A 14,741-nucleotide genomic window follows, 5' to 3' on the forward strand; every position below is an offset into this window, starting at 1 on the left:
TTGTCAAATCCACCACCACTTTTCACACTAAGAATTAAATGTGCTAAATACCACCAGAAAAGCACTTCCTGCTGGTATTTCACACAAAGAGCTGCTTAAAACCTGGAATCAACAGTCCATGGCAGTGACTTTAAATCCCCATTGAGAAGGGATTATTTACATGTTAGATTTGGGTTTCAGGAAGTTTTAAGAGTTTACCTTTATTCTGCCAACCTCACTGTCCAAAAGCTCAAAAAACATTTTTCTTCCTCTTAAAGAGTTATGACATATTCCTTCAAGGGACCTTTAATCCCACAATATTTGTGACATTAATTGAAGTGGACATTGGAACACAGCACTAAGCCACAAACCTCATTTTGCTCAGTAATGAAGAAAGTAGCTGAATCAGGACATGTTTCTGTTGATGACCACAAGATGCTATTTCATTGCAAGGAGAGGATATACTCTTAGCCATAAATAGCAAGCTTAAACTACTATTAGCAAAATAACTCAAAGCTGCCAATACCTTTTCAAAAACAAACCATTCAAGTTTTTGAAGCAGACCTGGAAGATAATTCAATTGCACTACCAATTTAGCCACCAAGATCCCCAAGTTCCTTTGGGCTGTCTTCATACAAGGATATGATCAAGATGCAAACAAACTAATTATTTTAAAATCTAGTTATTTATGCCCACCTCCCTTAAGAAAAAACAAAACCAGAGCTGTGTTTTAGCCACTTGGCTGCATAGCCACCATTCAGAAAAGTGACTCTAAAGACCTGAATTCTAGTCAAAGAAAAACTACTAAAAGCAGTGGCACTGTTTGCCTGTGTTCCTCCCATTCCAGATTCCCCTGTAGATTACTCCTGCCAAAGCGTAGAGTGGTATGCAGAGCAATTTCCATTCTGGGGCCAGGGACACGAGAACATGACATGTAGCACATGCCCTACCCCAGAACATTTACTTCCTTAGTGTATACAAAGGGTGCAACTAGCAGCCAGACTTGGAACCAAGGTTTGTTAGATACATATCTGACTGAAGTTCTATGGGGAAGGATTTGGGAAGCAAGTATAAATATTCACTGCTTCTAACAAAATAACCTCCAGTGTTATTCTATTACAGCCCTTGATCAGAACATTTCTAAAGCATTGCCAATCCTATCGGAAAATAAAAAGTGTCAAGCAGAACAAAGAAGTGCAGTACACAGTGACAAACTGGGTGGGAAGGCTGTTTAACAACAGGTGAAGCATAATTATGAATGGTCATTGTACTCCCAGCACCTGCAGCTAGGAACACCCATGTTTACTTTCACTCCCTTTATACAAGGGTAACAAAATCCCCTATGTAGTAGATTACTTTATGGTAATGAAGGCTTGTAGCAAATTTGTATATAATACGATTGAGGAGATGAAGGCAGGAAGGGAGAAGTCCCAATCAATTTTCCAAGCCACAAAGACAAAATACAAGAGTAGCCTGTGTCTTTGATATCTTAACTATTAATACAGACATATGGCAGGGTAGAGTTTATAATGGTTTCGTTTGTGTGCAACTGGATATAAACTGAACAGAAACACAATTTGATCCAAGATAACAGCCTGCTTGCCTCACTTATGGTACAGCTGAGTCAATCTGAGTAAGTGAAGCATCTTGTATAAATAAAGTAGTATCAATGCATATTTTATTGGGAAATGGAAAGGCCTTATTTTAAAGTCAATCCTAGGTATTTTGAAGAGGCTTACCATGCAAGCTTCTCTTGCTTGATGTACTGAAGGATCTTTTTCTAGGACTGTTTTATAATCCTCCAGGGCTTCATCTAGTTTCTCTGTTTTTTCATACAGTTCTGCTCTTCTCAGGAGAGCTCTGATATAGTTAGGATCCAATTCAAGTGCTAAAAAATTAAAACAAAGTGGTTCATTTTTATTGAAGCATTTCTAAATCCCTCATAAGTCACTGGTTGTACAATACACAAGTCTTGAAGTTATGCTGAAAAGATGCATTTAAAAACACACTTTAAGACTAAATTGGTCCTCTGCTCAAACACAGGACATCTTTTGAGGAACCTGCACTTGCAAGACAAAATCTAAACTAAAGTGTGTGTCTCACATCTACAATGTGGATTTAACACGACATAGGATTGATTTACAAAGCACAAAGGAAAGTATTTGTAGGGTTATTTGTAACAATTACACGTAAAACTGAAGATTTAATTTGCAGAGAACCATGAAGCTCATATACATACTAGCTGCAAAATAAGAGGATATTAGTTTTAACAGGAGAGATGTTCTCAGATAACAACTGTTTTCATCTATTGGTGTAAGACAAGAGTAGCTCCATTAAAGCAACTGGAGCTCCTTCTGAATTTATACCAATCACAGGTTAAGTCTGGCTCAGCATTTATAAATAAAGGGTTAAACTAGCCCTAGAAACTACCAGAGAGGCCACTGATTCAATTTATGCTTTTCATCTCCTTTTTCTCTTGGCAGGCACAACCATGTTTACTGGTGCAGCTGGGACTGAATGCTAAGCTGTTTGCTTCTGTGCAACGGTAACCTGCTAAAGACAAGCTCTTAAGACATTTCTCCACCGAGTTTTCAACACAGGAAGAGGCACTGAAAAGCAATATGCTTTCCAAATCTTAACAAAAAAGATAATTTTTAAATGAAAGAAATGCTGCCTGAAATAGTCTAGCTAAATAACCTAGCTTGTTTCTTTTGGAAGGACAAAGACAATGCTGCAGTCAGCAAGATACAGGTCGGTGTGAATTGCTTTGCTATGCTCTAAGTGTTGCATTGCAGCTTGTGAGCCAAGCCCCTAGAGACTGTCAAATGATGGCAAAGTTTAAGTCGTGTAATGCTGGAAAGCAGATAGATTTCCTTTCAGCCAATACAAAATTAGCAGAAGCATGTTCAAAAAGACAGAAAAGACAAAGAAAGACTAATAAAGGCCAGTTACATTTTGCTACTTTCAGAAAAGGTCAAGAACATGTATAACTTGGGCAAACAATATTCCTGGTTTCGGCAGTACTGGCACTTGGCCACTGCAATAGTTCTTTGATTGGTAAGGCTTGACTTTGGTCCCAGCTGTCGTAGGGAGCTTAACAAATGTCCAAGACTAGGAATTTGTGTGTTGGTGAGTGGGTGGAAGCAACAGTACACAGCTGAACAGATTTCACCAAGAGCTGCAGAAAGAACAAGGCAGTATGGGAACTGGAAAACTTGGGCTCGGTATTAACACAAAAAACTTAGATGAGGGGACTTAGCAATGGCTTTAATTCCAAGGTAACACAGTATTTTTTTTGCAACTCAGGGTTAAAACTAAAGGATTAAATAAAAACTGGACTGAGCTAACAGAAGTAGATGCAAGGGAAATGGTAACTTCTGCAACAAAGATTTTGTTTCTAACAGAGCACAAGCACTGTTCTCATTTGTACCAGAGAATGTAAAATGAAAGTAGAGGTTACTTCTGGTCATGAAAACCCAACAGCCACTTTGTAAAATCAATCCAAAATAGCAGCCCCTTCCCCGTAACTCCCCAGGAGTTCTTTAAAGGACTGCTATGCGGAGAAATGTAGTCTTTCTGACTTACAGAATTTGTGTACCAATGACATTACACAGTAGCAGCACATACCAGAAGAGAGAGGGGAGAGCCATACCTTTGCTACAGTCACTTAGGGCAGCTTCTGTCTTGTCCTAAAAAAACAAAAATCTGTTAATTGCTTAAAACCACATGTATTTATGACTGGGAACCCATAAATTTGTCTGACATTCCAAAAGAATTGAATATTTGTTAAAAGCCTTGAATGACATGATCAGTAAGACAGACAGCCGTAAGTCAGAAAGAGAAGAGATTCTGATGTAGGATGACTGGGGGTATATATGAGGACAGTTCACTGATCTAGTCTGCATTCAATAGCTAGCAGTAGGCTGCATGCATAAGGCCTAAGGTTCAGTTGAACCCATGTATTCTGGTCTGATGAGGTCTCTCAAAGAGCTGCAGAAACCTAGGTCCAAACTTCCCCAGATTCCTTAAGTCAATCCCTGTCTACAGGAGTCAACTCACATTGCAGCAGATTGCTGCCTCAAGTATTTGTACAATTCTCTATAAGGAACAATGCAAGAAGGTCCTGCCATAGTCATCCTAGAATAATCTTATCTCATGCGGACTCTGTCTGACCCTCGTCTTCTGGCTGCCGGTTATCAGTTTGTAATAGAACAAGGACAGATAAAAGTTTAAGAAATACAGACCTTGTTTCCATCCAAACTTACCAGAACAATAAAGAACAAGAGCTGAGAACAATATTAAAGACAGAGGATAGCTGCCCCCCTGGTTTTCAAAAAAAAGAAAGAAAAAAAAAAGAAAAGGCTAAAATGTAAAGGAGGCTTATTTTTTTTTTTAAACCTGACTGACCACAAGTTATTATAGAAGCCACTCAAAACAAGGATACATGATATCTCCAGGGCAAAGTATTGGCCTACTCAACACCATTAATCTACAGAGACACTGCACTAATGGTCTGCATCCAATTCATTTATTCCCCTTGCTGCCATTGGCAATTACTGGATTAATTCCCCACCAATTTGGATTTTTAACATCTGGAGCCTGAGGATATATGAAGCTGTTCAGAGCTTTCATGTCTGAGGTGCTCTAGCAGCTTCCATTATAAAGCAGATTAAAACAAAATTCTCAAGCTGTCTTGCAGCCCAAGCTTGTTTGAATGATTCTACATGAGTACAAATACTCACTCTGCTACTCGTTAGCAGTTTACAACAGAATATGCTGCTATTAATGAATATCTGCTAATCACAACATTCCTTAGAATACTGGAATATCCCAGAATTTGCTGATACTGAACATAACTAGGAAAAAGACAGCTCCGTTCAGAATACTTTTAAAAGCAACAGCAGGAGTAGAAATATTTATTTCCTTAATTCTTGTTTCCCTTCCAGCAAGAAGATACCTTTGACCTGTACAGAAACAGTACTGAAAATTGTTCAGCTTTTCTTTAGCTCTGATTACCAAGGAACTCAACTGCCTCAGACAACGAGTTTAGGCCCACAGCACTCCAGTGATATTGGGAAATATTAATGAACGCTTGTTGCCAAGTCCAGCTCCAGCTCCCATTGAGGTCAGCTGGCAGAAATCCCACTGACCTAAATAGAAGAAGGATCAGGCACGAAGGGGTTCTACAGACTGGCTCCTCACTTCGTGCCCATTTCTCCCCTTAAATTATGTAGCAGTTTTGGTAGACCATTCATTTGTTAAAGCTTGTTTTTTGTCTTCCCTCCCCCGCATCCCCCCCACCCCCTTTTTTAACTGATTAGAAACAAAATTATATTGACTGGTTACAAGTTACTCAGCTCAGTTTGCATCTAGAAAGCAGATTTATGGGTCAACAGTCATGTTCTTATGTCCTCAACTACAACGCTGTTTACTTCCACATAAATGCTTTTTGATAGTATGTGGGCAGCTGTCCCACAGGGACTACACATAAGATGGAGAACACGTGCAAAGTACTGAAGCATAAGACAATATGCCAAATGGGTTACTTGAAGACAATCATGCAGCAGCCTGATGTAGCCAGTGTAGAAAATATGGCAGATCAGGGTTCTTCAAATATTAATCAGGTGATATGAAGGCACTATCCATATTTAGAGGTTACAAGGCTCATGACTAGTTATGAATTTAGTTGAAGCATGAACAGGGTTGGGGTATCTAACAAGTTTACTCTAAACCATGGGCCGTACTATATTTTTCAAGTCAAGTCAATGTCTGACCACATCTTTAATAGCAAAGGATCAGTGAGCAACAGAAACAGGAAACAACAGCTTAATTCCTCCAACCTCATTCAGAGCTACAAGAGGAGTGCATTTAGCATTGTAGATTCATTGTATCGACTCCTGAATTTTCACAATAACAGGAAAGTACATTCACCTGTTTCATTCGTGCAGCAGCTCTGTTAGAAAATAAGACAGATCTGTCCTTTAGGTAGCAAGCTGGGCAAACCCGCAGACCCTTTGTGTAGGAGTCTTCTGCTTCTCCGAATTCTAAAGATAAAGAAGGGAAAAAGAATCCACATCATATTTTCATTCGCATTTAGAGTTAATGAACTAAAACTCTTTGGAAACATTTCTCTCTGGAGTAATACCAACTTAGACTGAAGACAAGAGTCACACTGCTAAAAGCAAGTACAATGCTTCATTAGCATATATCAGTGATAGCACATCTTTAATTTTAAATCTACGCCTCCTATGATATCAGTTGGATCCAAGTGCCTAGAATTTGTCCCAATACTTCAACATCTAGATCAATGCTCTGCTGCAGATTTTTAATTCTTATTGCTCACTTCCAAACCTGTACTTTTTTCTGAAGTTCAGCTGAATCAGTCTCAGTATAGAACTATAAGAAAAATTAGATAAATCATTCCAGTTCCAATCTGTGAAAAATCAGGCTGAAATATGATGGGACACTGGCATCTCCTTTCAGAGCCCTAGAAAAGACTCCTGACATGGATAGAGATGCTAGAACCTATTTTAAAAAATAGCACCATTCTTGTCTTGATTATACATTCAAGCTTGACAAAGAGGGGTGCTCATGAAAGATGATACGTGTTACTATTTTGGTGTCAGATATCCCAAAGGTAGCAACACAACAGGGTTTCTTCATATAACCACTTGGAATGAGCCATTTTCACTACACATAACATCAAAGTATCAGTCAGATTAGAAAACTCTCTAGTGAGCTGCCTAGAAAGAAAACAACCATTAATTGTTGGCAAGTATCCATTTATGTGGGATCATTAGTCTAAGTCAAGGCTGTCCCACTTTTATGCAACTGGGGGCCACATGTCTTGCAAGCTGCAGTAGCAAGGGCTGCAAGTTACATGGCTATACCAGTGCAAGTTATGGGACCCCCGGTCAGCAAATCATGTGGATGCCTCCATGCCGCACAGGACCCCACCCTCAGTGATCTGGCTCTGGGTCCCCCTGTTGCACCATGATATACAGGCATCCCAGACTACAAGCTGTCTTAGCACCGTGGGTGTGCCATGCTGCCTCATCCCCTGGTGTGGGGCAGGAAGCAAAACCAAGGAGGGAGCCGGGGGGGGCTGGAGACTGGCTGCTGCTGCAACTCGAGTAAACGTCAGTGGGAGCTACATAGATTTCATAGATTTTTAGGGTCGGAAGGGATCTCAGTAGATCAAGTCCGACCCCATGCCAGGAAAGAGCGCTGGGGTCAGACAACCCCAGCCAGGTGCTTGTTCAGTCTCCTTTTCAAGACCCTCAAGGTAGGCGAGAACACCTCCTCCCTTGGAAGCCATTCCAGATTCTGGTAACCCTTACCGTGAAGAAGTTCTTCCTAATGTCCAATCTAAATCTGCTCTCTGTCAGTTTCATACCTTCATAGTTGGTAGGGTCGGAAAGGACCTGAGCAGATCAAGTCCGACCCCCTGCCGTGGCAGGAAAGAGTACTGGGGTCAAACGACCCCAGCAAGGTGTTCATCCAGCCTCCTCTTAAATACCTGCAGGGTAGGAAGCCAGCACCACTTCTCTTGGAAGTGACCAGTTTGTGACCATTGTTTCTAGTTACTGGAAGGGGTGCCTTGGTATCTCCTATTCCTTGCTGCCCCCTCCCCCACAACGAATTTCTAGACGGCCACTAGATCACTTCTGGATCTCTTCAGCCTCTGCAAGAGAAGGCTGAGATCCCTCAATCTCTCCTCATAGGACCTTACCTACAGGCCCCTAACCATAGGAGTGGACCATGGGAGCCCAAGGGCCAAAGACTAACCTGTGTTATACAGTGCAGGACAATTAAGTGCATAAAAAAAGGATTCTCAAGAGTCAGCAGGCTGAGCTGGGTGAGGCTTAAGCTAGCAACAGAAAATTGTGAAAAGGAGGAATGAATCCAAAATCCCACCTCCCTCCTAACTTAAACACTCTCAGCTGCCCAATGTACATTTTATTCCATGGCAGTTAATGTAAAAATATGTACAGTCCTGAATAGTGACTAAACCCCAGGACACACCTGCCAGTTACCAGTGGGCTAGAGGATCATATTTCCTAGTACTCCCTCTGACTGTTTGAATCTTGTATTCTTGGCTGTACGATAGCCCTGGTGGTCAGGGCACTCTCCTGGACACTCTCAGGTTGAAGGCACTGCATTTTCCTCAGATCTCCTACTTCCTTTACTGAGTGCTCTAACCATTAGACTTTCATAAGGTAGACATGAGAACCACCAGCCACATTTTTAATTTAAATGGCTTTTGCTGACATTTTGTAGGGAACTGATCCTGTTGGTATGGATCCGGCACATCCAGAGGACATCTACTGGACTTAGTCACACAGGGTACTAAGGCAGAGGAACACCTCACTTGAGGATCTCAACAGCTTATCCATGGGATGAGGGCTGAGTAGCTCAGTGGCTAAGACAGTGGCAGTTCTAGGTAAGCAAAGCAGCAAAACTTTAAGTGACTAGCTAATGTTATTGGTGGAAAACCAAGCAATGATGGCTTTTCAGGCACTTAAACAGTTTCATAGTGTGGGTGAACCTTACTACTGATTTTAGAGGGAATTTAGGCAGCTATGTCCTTTTCTGGATTATGGTCTAGGACTCCGAAGAATAGTGCTGTTTAATTTAGGTGCTTCTTCCTGCCTCCCCCTCCTCATCACCTTCCCCTCCAAGAGAACTAGTGATAGTGATGGGAACAGTGGTGGGCAAGATGTACGGCAAAGTTTCTGCCCTTAGACTTAACTGTTAATTGAGAATTTATGTGCAACGTGTTGCAAGATCTTAAACCCACCTTGTTTCTTAAACTGCTCATTTCCTTTCTCCTTTAATGACGTGCTCTCCTTTCTTCTTTTCTGCAAAAGAGTTGCACAATGACTCTCAGTATTTATGTGAAACAAACAAGGCCAGCTGCAGTTCTGCATTGGTATGCATGGAAACCAGAAATGAAACATATCCCAGAGAATTTCAACAGGTACCAAAGTGATATTAATCCATTTCATTTAGCATACATACTGGGCAGATACGCAAAGGGCTTTAACTTGCGACCTATAACTCACACAAAGAACACTTAAAAAATAATTTACATTTATTAATGTGTTTGTTCTCTAAAGTCTTACCATCTTTCCAGTATAATTTAATTTCTATCTACAGGAGCTAAATGAGGCATAGCAGAGGTGAAATCTTGCATATTTTTCTTGTTTGAGACATGTCCCTGAAGCTAGTGGTCACTTGGCTATGAAGCATACCAATAACTGGGTTTAATGTTCACAGGATACAAAATAATGCATTTCTAAATGCAGCAGGAATAAAAAGACTGGTCCAAGTGTGACATTTTTGTCCTAAAATTGCTTAAGCGAATGTTCTTTTTTCTTCTCCAGTGAATGTAACATGGATGTCAAGATTTATGACACTGGTTGAAAGACTGTCATCAGCACAAATAAAACTGTATTTGTTCCCATCAGTAAGGCTATCTTCTCCTTGCTGTAACTTTTAGCATTGCTCACAGATGACTAAGCCATCAAAACCCAAAGGCAGGAAGAATGTTCTATTAGATGGTGAAAATTGCACACACTGAACAGGATTGTGTTTTCAACCGTGAATATGTTAACAGTACCGCTGGCACAAGCCAAGTTGGCAAGAATGCCTTTAGCCTCTGACATTGCAAAAACAAAAAGATGTCAGCAAGCCATCACTTCAAATGATTGCAGAGGAATTCTTTACAAAGACAGTTATGGAAACAATACCAAAACATCACAGGTAAGGCAATGCAGGAAACCTAAGATGCAAAAAGCAGCGTTTATTTTCCCTTCTTTCTGTGGTCAAGGATTATTTTGACCATTGATTTTTCACTCTCATATGGGCATACATAGGGCTCAAGTCAAGGTGTCTATAAATTACAGCTCATTGAGCGATTAAAAAGCCAACACTGGGAAAGGAGCAGTTTCCTTCCCTGCAGATTGTGTAAATCAAGGATTAATGAAATTATCAATATCACACGGAACATCTCCTTGGAAACAGCTAAATATAGTGCTCTTTGTAGAGAGCTGCACCATCTCACAGCTGTGCCAAGAAGCAGACTCAAACCTGATGCAAAGACAGGGTTCTTTCTATTGCTATATTGCTTTTGAACAGTAAATTTTCCCAACCACATTGATGAACCTAAAACCACACACTGTAAAAGTTAGACATTGGGGCCTGCATTTAGTTGCTACATCACAAATAACACTGCATAGTAGGATCCTATCTGATCTTCTGAATACATACTCAGATACCATGTCTGATAGATAGAGGATGAGGCTTGGTAAGCCTTACAGAGTTCTGCTCTACTAACATGTTAAAAAAAAACAAACCCCAAAACAAAAACAAAAAACCCTCACACATTAAAAGGTAGTAGATAAGAGCAAGCACCTGCACTGCTTTTAGAAACTGGCTTTTCTTCAGTACAGACTGACAATTATGCAGTCCTTATGCAGCACCCCAAGTACAGACCATGAATGGAAGTGGTAAGAACCATATATGGGCACTAAAAATGCATAACTTGGCATTAAATGTACAAGTTCGTATTCTATATGCAAGACTTAGCTGCCTAAAAAGGATAGCCACTTTTGAAAGCTGTATCCAGCCACAGGGGATTGCTGATGGAACAGAAGCACCTTCAATGTAATTTCCTGAAGAAGTCACTGTTATGCTAACGAGAAAATTAATTTTCTCTTTACTGCCCATGCATCTGGAACACTGCAAAAGTTAGACAGGTATTACAATAGCAAACAAAGTAGTCAGATCCCAGGATTTAGCAGGCAACTAGAGGTTCCTTCAAAACCTCAGTCCTAAGAGAAGGCCTTGCTGTAAAACACAACCATCACTCAAGATGGCAAACACTTGCTTGTTAAACTAGTCCCATTAAGTTGATTAGTCCCAAACTATTTACAGTGAGACTTCAGCTGTCTTTTCCTGACCCACCTTCTGCAGATCTGAAGAAAGCAGGAATGTCTCAATACAGAACCACACTACAGGGCACAGACTGAACCATCCTAAAGTAGGAACTCTAGAAACAGAAAGTGTGAACTGGATTATGAATTTAGTTTTTACTTCCTTTTCTTGCCCCATTCAGCTTTTAAAATACTGTTTAAAACAAAAGCAGTAAATTCTGTGAGGGATGATTGTTTCAGGAAGGAGAGCTTTAAAGGCAAGCAATTTTAAGGTTTGCATGTCCATCTTTTCTCAGGAGGCTAAAAGGACTAGGGGTCAGAGTCAACATCATGGGGAACAGAACAAGGTGACATGGCCACATTTATAGTGGGCACATGGAGTATGTGAACACAGCACAACAGAGCATCATGTAGAGTTATCTGGCATACTTCATGTAATGGAAGAAGCATAGTCACATATTAGCCTAGGAAGAGCACCAAGCTAATGTGGTGAAGGCACCTCCAGTACCCAAAGTAGATCCTTCAAAACAACTGGGGCTATCACTGTACTGATGGGAAGTCCTGAGACATTCTGAGCACAAAGATGGTTTCATTTGGAAGTGGAAAACTTGCATCGTTTCTTTAAAAAAGCCTGTTCTTGGATGCATTCTCCTGCCATCTGCAAAGCAAGCTACACAAGCTGAAAGGGCAGAAGGAGAAGTGTCAGTCTCAGAAACATTGCCAATGTGTGAGCTTAAATGAAACCAGAACTATCACTGAGATTCCTATGTTTAACAACTGCTTCTTCTGATGATTTGGCTACAAGTGGGGCTCTCCAAATGTGTTCGAGAGGCCATGTGTACTCAAGAACTCTTCGTATGGCATTGCAGTGCATTCAGCCCTTGGTAACCAGCAACATGAAAGCAGGAAATCCTGGGACAGTTCTAAGATTCATGCTTCAGTTTGTGTCACCTGTACATACAAGATACTTGAACAGCCCTGCATTACTGGATCCAAATGGCTGCCCTGATGCCAGGCTGCATACATTTCTGTAATATATGCAGTACATACAGGGAATATTATGTTACTGGTTCATTTCTGAACCTCTTGAGACAGATCTTATATGGGCTTTATCACCTTTATGGTCTTCACCCTCCAAAATAATGGTTCTGATTAGACTCAAAGCACCCCTCAGAAAATGCAAGGTCTTAGCTTTCACTTTCTGAATGTGGAAGAAATTATTGAGCAATTCTTCTCTTGCAGAAAACTCAGGAAGACTACAACAGGTCAGAATATTTTGGATGCTATGGATGCCTATGTGAAATGTCTAGGTTTATCTTGTGAATCATGTGTAGGTCTTTGCACACTTAATGGTGCTCATATTTCATGGCACCCTTAAAAGGATTTCAGAGTAGCCCAGGGTACTGTGGCATCCTGGTTGAGAATTACTGCCGGAAAAAACAATAACTTGAACATTTCTCATAGCAGCACAAGTGTCTGAATTAACATTTCACAGATTTCCTCACAAAGGAAGGTTAATGCACAGGGTGCCAGAGACCAGTTACATTTGGATCAACTTGTGCACCCGTGATGTCATCTTTAACAGAAAAGAGGCCATCATACCAAAGCAGCAAAAGCAGAACCTGATCTAGATTGGTCAGTGTCTCCAGAACAAATTATATTAACCTGAAAGGACTTGGAGAGCAACCAAGGTATCTGCCAGAATCTGTTCCAGACATAGTCAGGTTAAAAGGAAAAAAGGTCATATAAAAACATTCTTAAAAAATATAACCTGCCTACTTTTTATGCTGTACTTTCAACTTAGATGAAGAACAGCTGCAAACTGACTGGTCACTGCCTTACTAGGATCATTCTACGACTCAGCTTTGAGACCTATCAATTTTATTTCCATTATATGGGAAAAAATTGTAAGTGACTTGTCCTTGGGACAAATTTTGCAGAATGTCATCTGAGTACTCCACCCCCTTATTTTCAGGCTAAGATGCAAGTAGCTGCAGGGCAGACTGCCTGTTTCTTTGTGACAGAAGTGGGTCAGATTGGACTCTCAGAATGCTCTATCTAGAAAATGGTAATATTGACCCTTTTCTTTCCCCAGGCTTTGAATATAATCATTGAATCAGGTACAAACTTTCCAACTTTCTCTGAGTAACACAAAATACAATAAAATGTAAGGTCATTTTTTCCTAGTATATCAATGACCAGGAAGTGATGAACTACAAATATGCACAAGTGTCAGGCCTTTGCTTGTTTGAATGAACAAACTGAGTAAGATTTAAAGAATCAAAGGTCTCAAATTAAATGCAGTCTGATTTAAACAAAAAATGTTTAAAACTGTGGTTAAGGAAAGCCAGTGATTAAAAGAGGTTTACAGAGGTTTATGAAAAGTACAAAACCAGGATATGAAGAGTAGCTACAAATGTCCAACTTCTAAAGGAATTAGAAACTCGCCGTAAATTGTCAGGCAATCAGCAAGAGGCACTGAAGATTAAGGACTAATCCAGGGTAATAGGAAAAGACAGCTTGGCCTTCTGACAATGCAGTACAGCGTATGACAAAGGCAATTGAATATAGCCATAGGAACTCTGCTATTAGCAAAAACATCCAAGGTTAATTAGCAAGACCTTAAAAGTAAGCTAGTTTGCTGTCAAAGAAAAGTAACCTGCACATCTTCACTCTTTATTCTTGAAGTGTCCAACATTGTAAAAGGTGCATAAAACCAAACTCTACATTTGTCCTTCAGCTGTCAGGTTTAAGATACCTGGCCTTCTGGTTTACCATCCCTCCCTCTCGGTAACACCTCCTAAGCGAACTCCCCTGGCTTTTATTTGATGGATTGCTTTAGCTTTACTGGGAAACTATGTGTGGCTCCATTTTCCCCAAGGGCACAGGCAGAGCATGTGCTCTCCTTTCTCCTTTCCAAGGCTATTTATACAATGTGACAATGCCTGGGTCTCCATGCCCTTTGGTAAGGTCACTTAAAAGCAAGTCACTTGCACCAAATAAGGCTCAATCACTGGAGGATGCATAACAGGTCGCTTATACAGTTATAAAATATACATTTTTCAGTCTCAAATTCTATTCCCCCCATTTGCAAATCTTGATTTAGCAGCTGTCTGCTTCCCCCTGCAGTTCTATGAAGATACTGCTACGTCATCAATTCAAGCATCTGAGCTACACTTCAGGGCTGTGGTAATCAGGATTCCCTGTAACTTCCTTTACAAATAACTGCAGTAAAGCACCCACAACACAGATCTGGTGGCAGAAGCTACCTTCTAGCATAGATGGATGTGGTAAAATACAACTGTTAGACTATGGAGGCGCTTGCATCCTCTGTCTGTTCACAGACACACAGACAGATACTTTCCACTCCCTAGCACCAGTCTTTTCCCTGTAGCAAAGAGGCTATGCAACTGTGGCTGGGAGCCCTGTCAGTTGCTGGGGCTCCCTGGCACAGGGGTGCACCACACACTGCTGCCGCTAAGTCCCATCAGCTGCAGGAGCTTGCTACTTGCCAGTGCAAGAGGAGCCTGGGATGGCAATTATAGACCCCCTGCACCAGCAATAGAGCATGACTGGATCTGATGCTTGACCCCACAATCACACCTCCCGCCATGCACATGGCACAGCAGGAGGCACAACTTGTGTGGATTGCGCATCAGACCCTATCACGCCTTTACCTGAACATCTAGAGGGGCCCTTGGTGTAGCTACTTCCAAGAGCTGCAAGGCAGATTTTCAGAAATGGGCACAGTAGTCCCTGCACAGCCACCATCTGGAAGTCCTAGCCAGGTTTCTTAGTTTTGTGTTTGACTATGCTGGCATAACT

At 41.0% G+C, this 14,741-nt stretch overlaps 1 protein-coding gene across 14 annotated transcripts in view; it reads right to left on the bottom strand.

Annotated features, from left to right (window-relative positions):
* Window positions 1-14,741, bottom strand: part of TTC1 (tetratricopeptide repeat domain 1) — a 109,799-nt gene that overhangs the window by 79,893 nt on the left and 15,165 nt on the right. For all 14 annotated transcript variants that reach the window (XM_059733489.1, XM_059733488.1, XM_059733487.1 and 11 more), the window contains exons 3-6: window positions 8,780-8,840; window positions 5,911-6,023; window positions 3,632-3,668; window positions 1,719-1,867 (exon numbers count right to left, since the gene is read on the bottom strand). In XM_059733489.1, coding sequence (XP_059589472.1) covers window positions 1,719-1,867; window positions 3,632-3,668; window positions 5,911-6,023; window positions 8,780-8,840 — 360 coding nt within the window. The remainder of the gene's footprint in view (window positions 1-1,718; window positions 1,868-3,631; window positions 3,669-5,910; window positions 6,024-8,779; window positions 8,841-14,741) is intronic.

Source organism: Alligator mississippiensis, chromosome 9, assembly GCF_030867095.1.
Source record: "Alligator mississippiensis isolate rAllMis1 chromosome 9, rAllMis1, whole genome shotgun sequence".
NCBI classification, from domain to species: domain Eukaryota; kingdom Metazoa; phylum Chordata; order Crocodylia; family Alligatoridae; genus Alligator; species Alligator mississippiensis.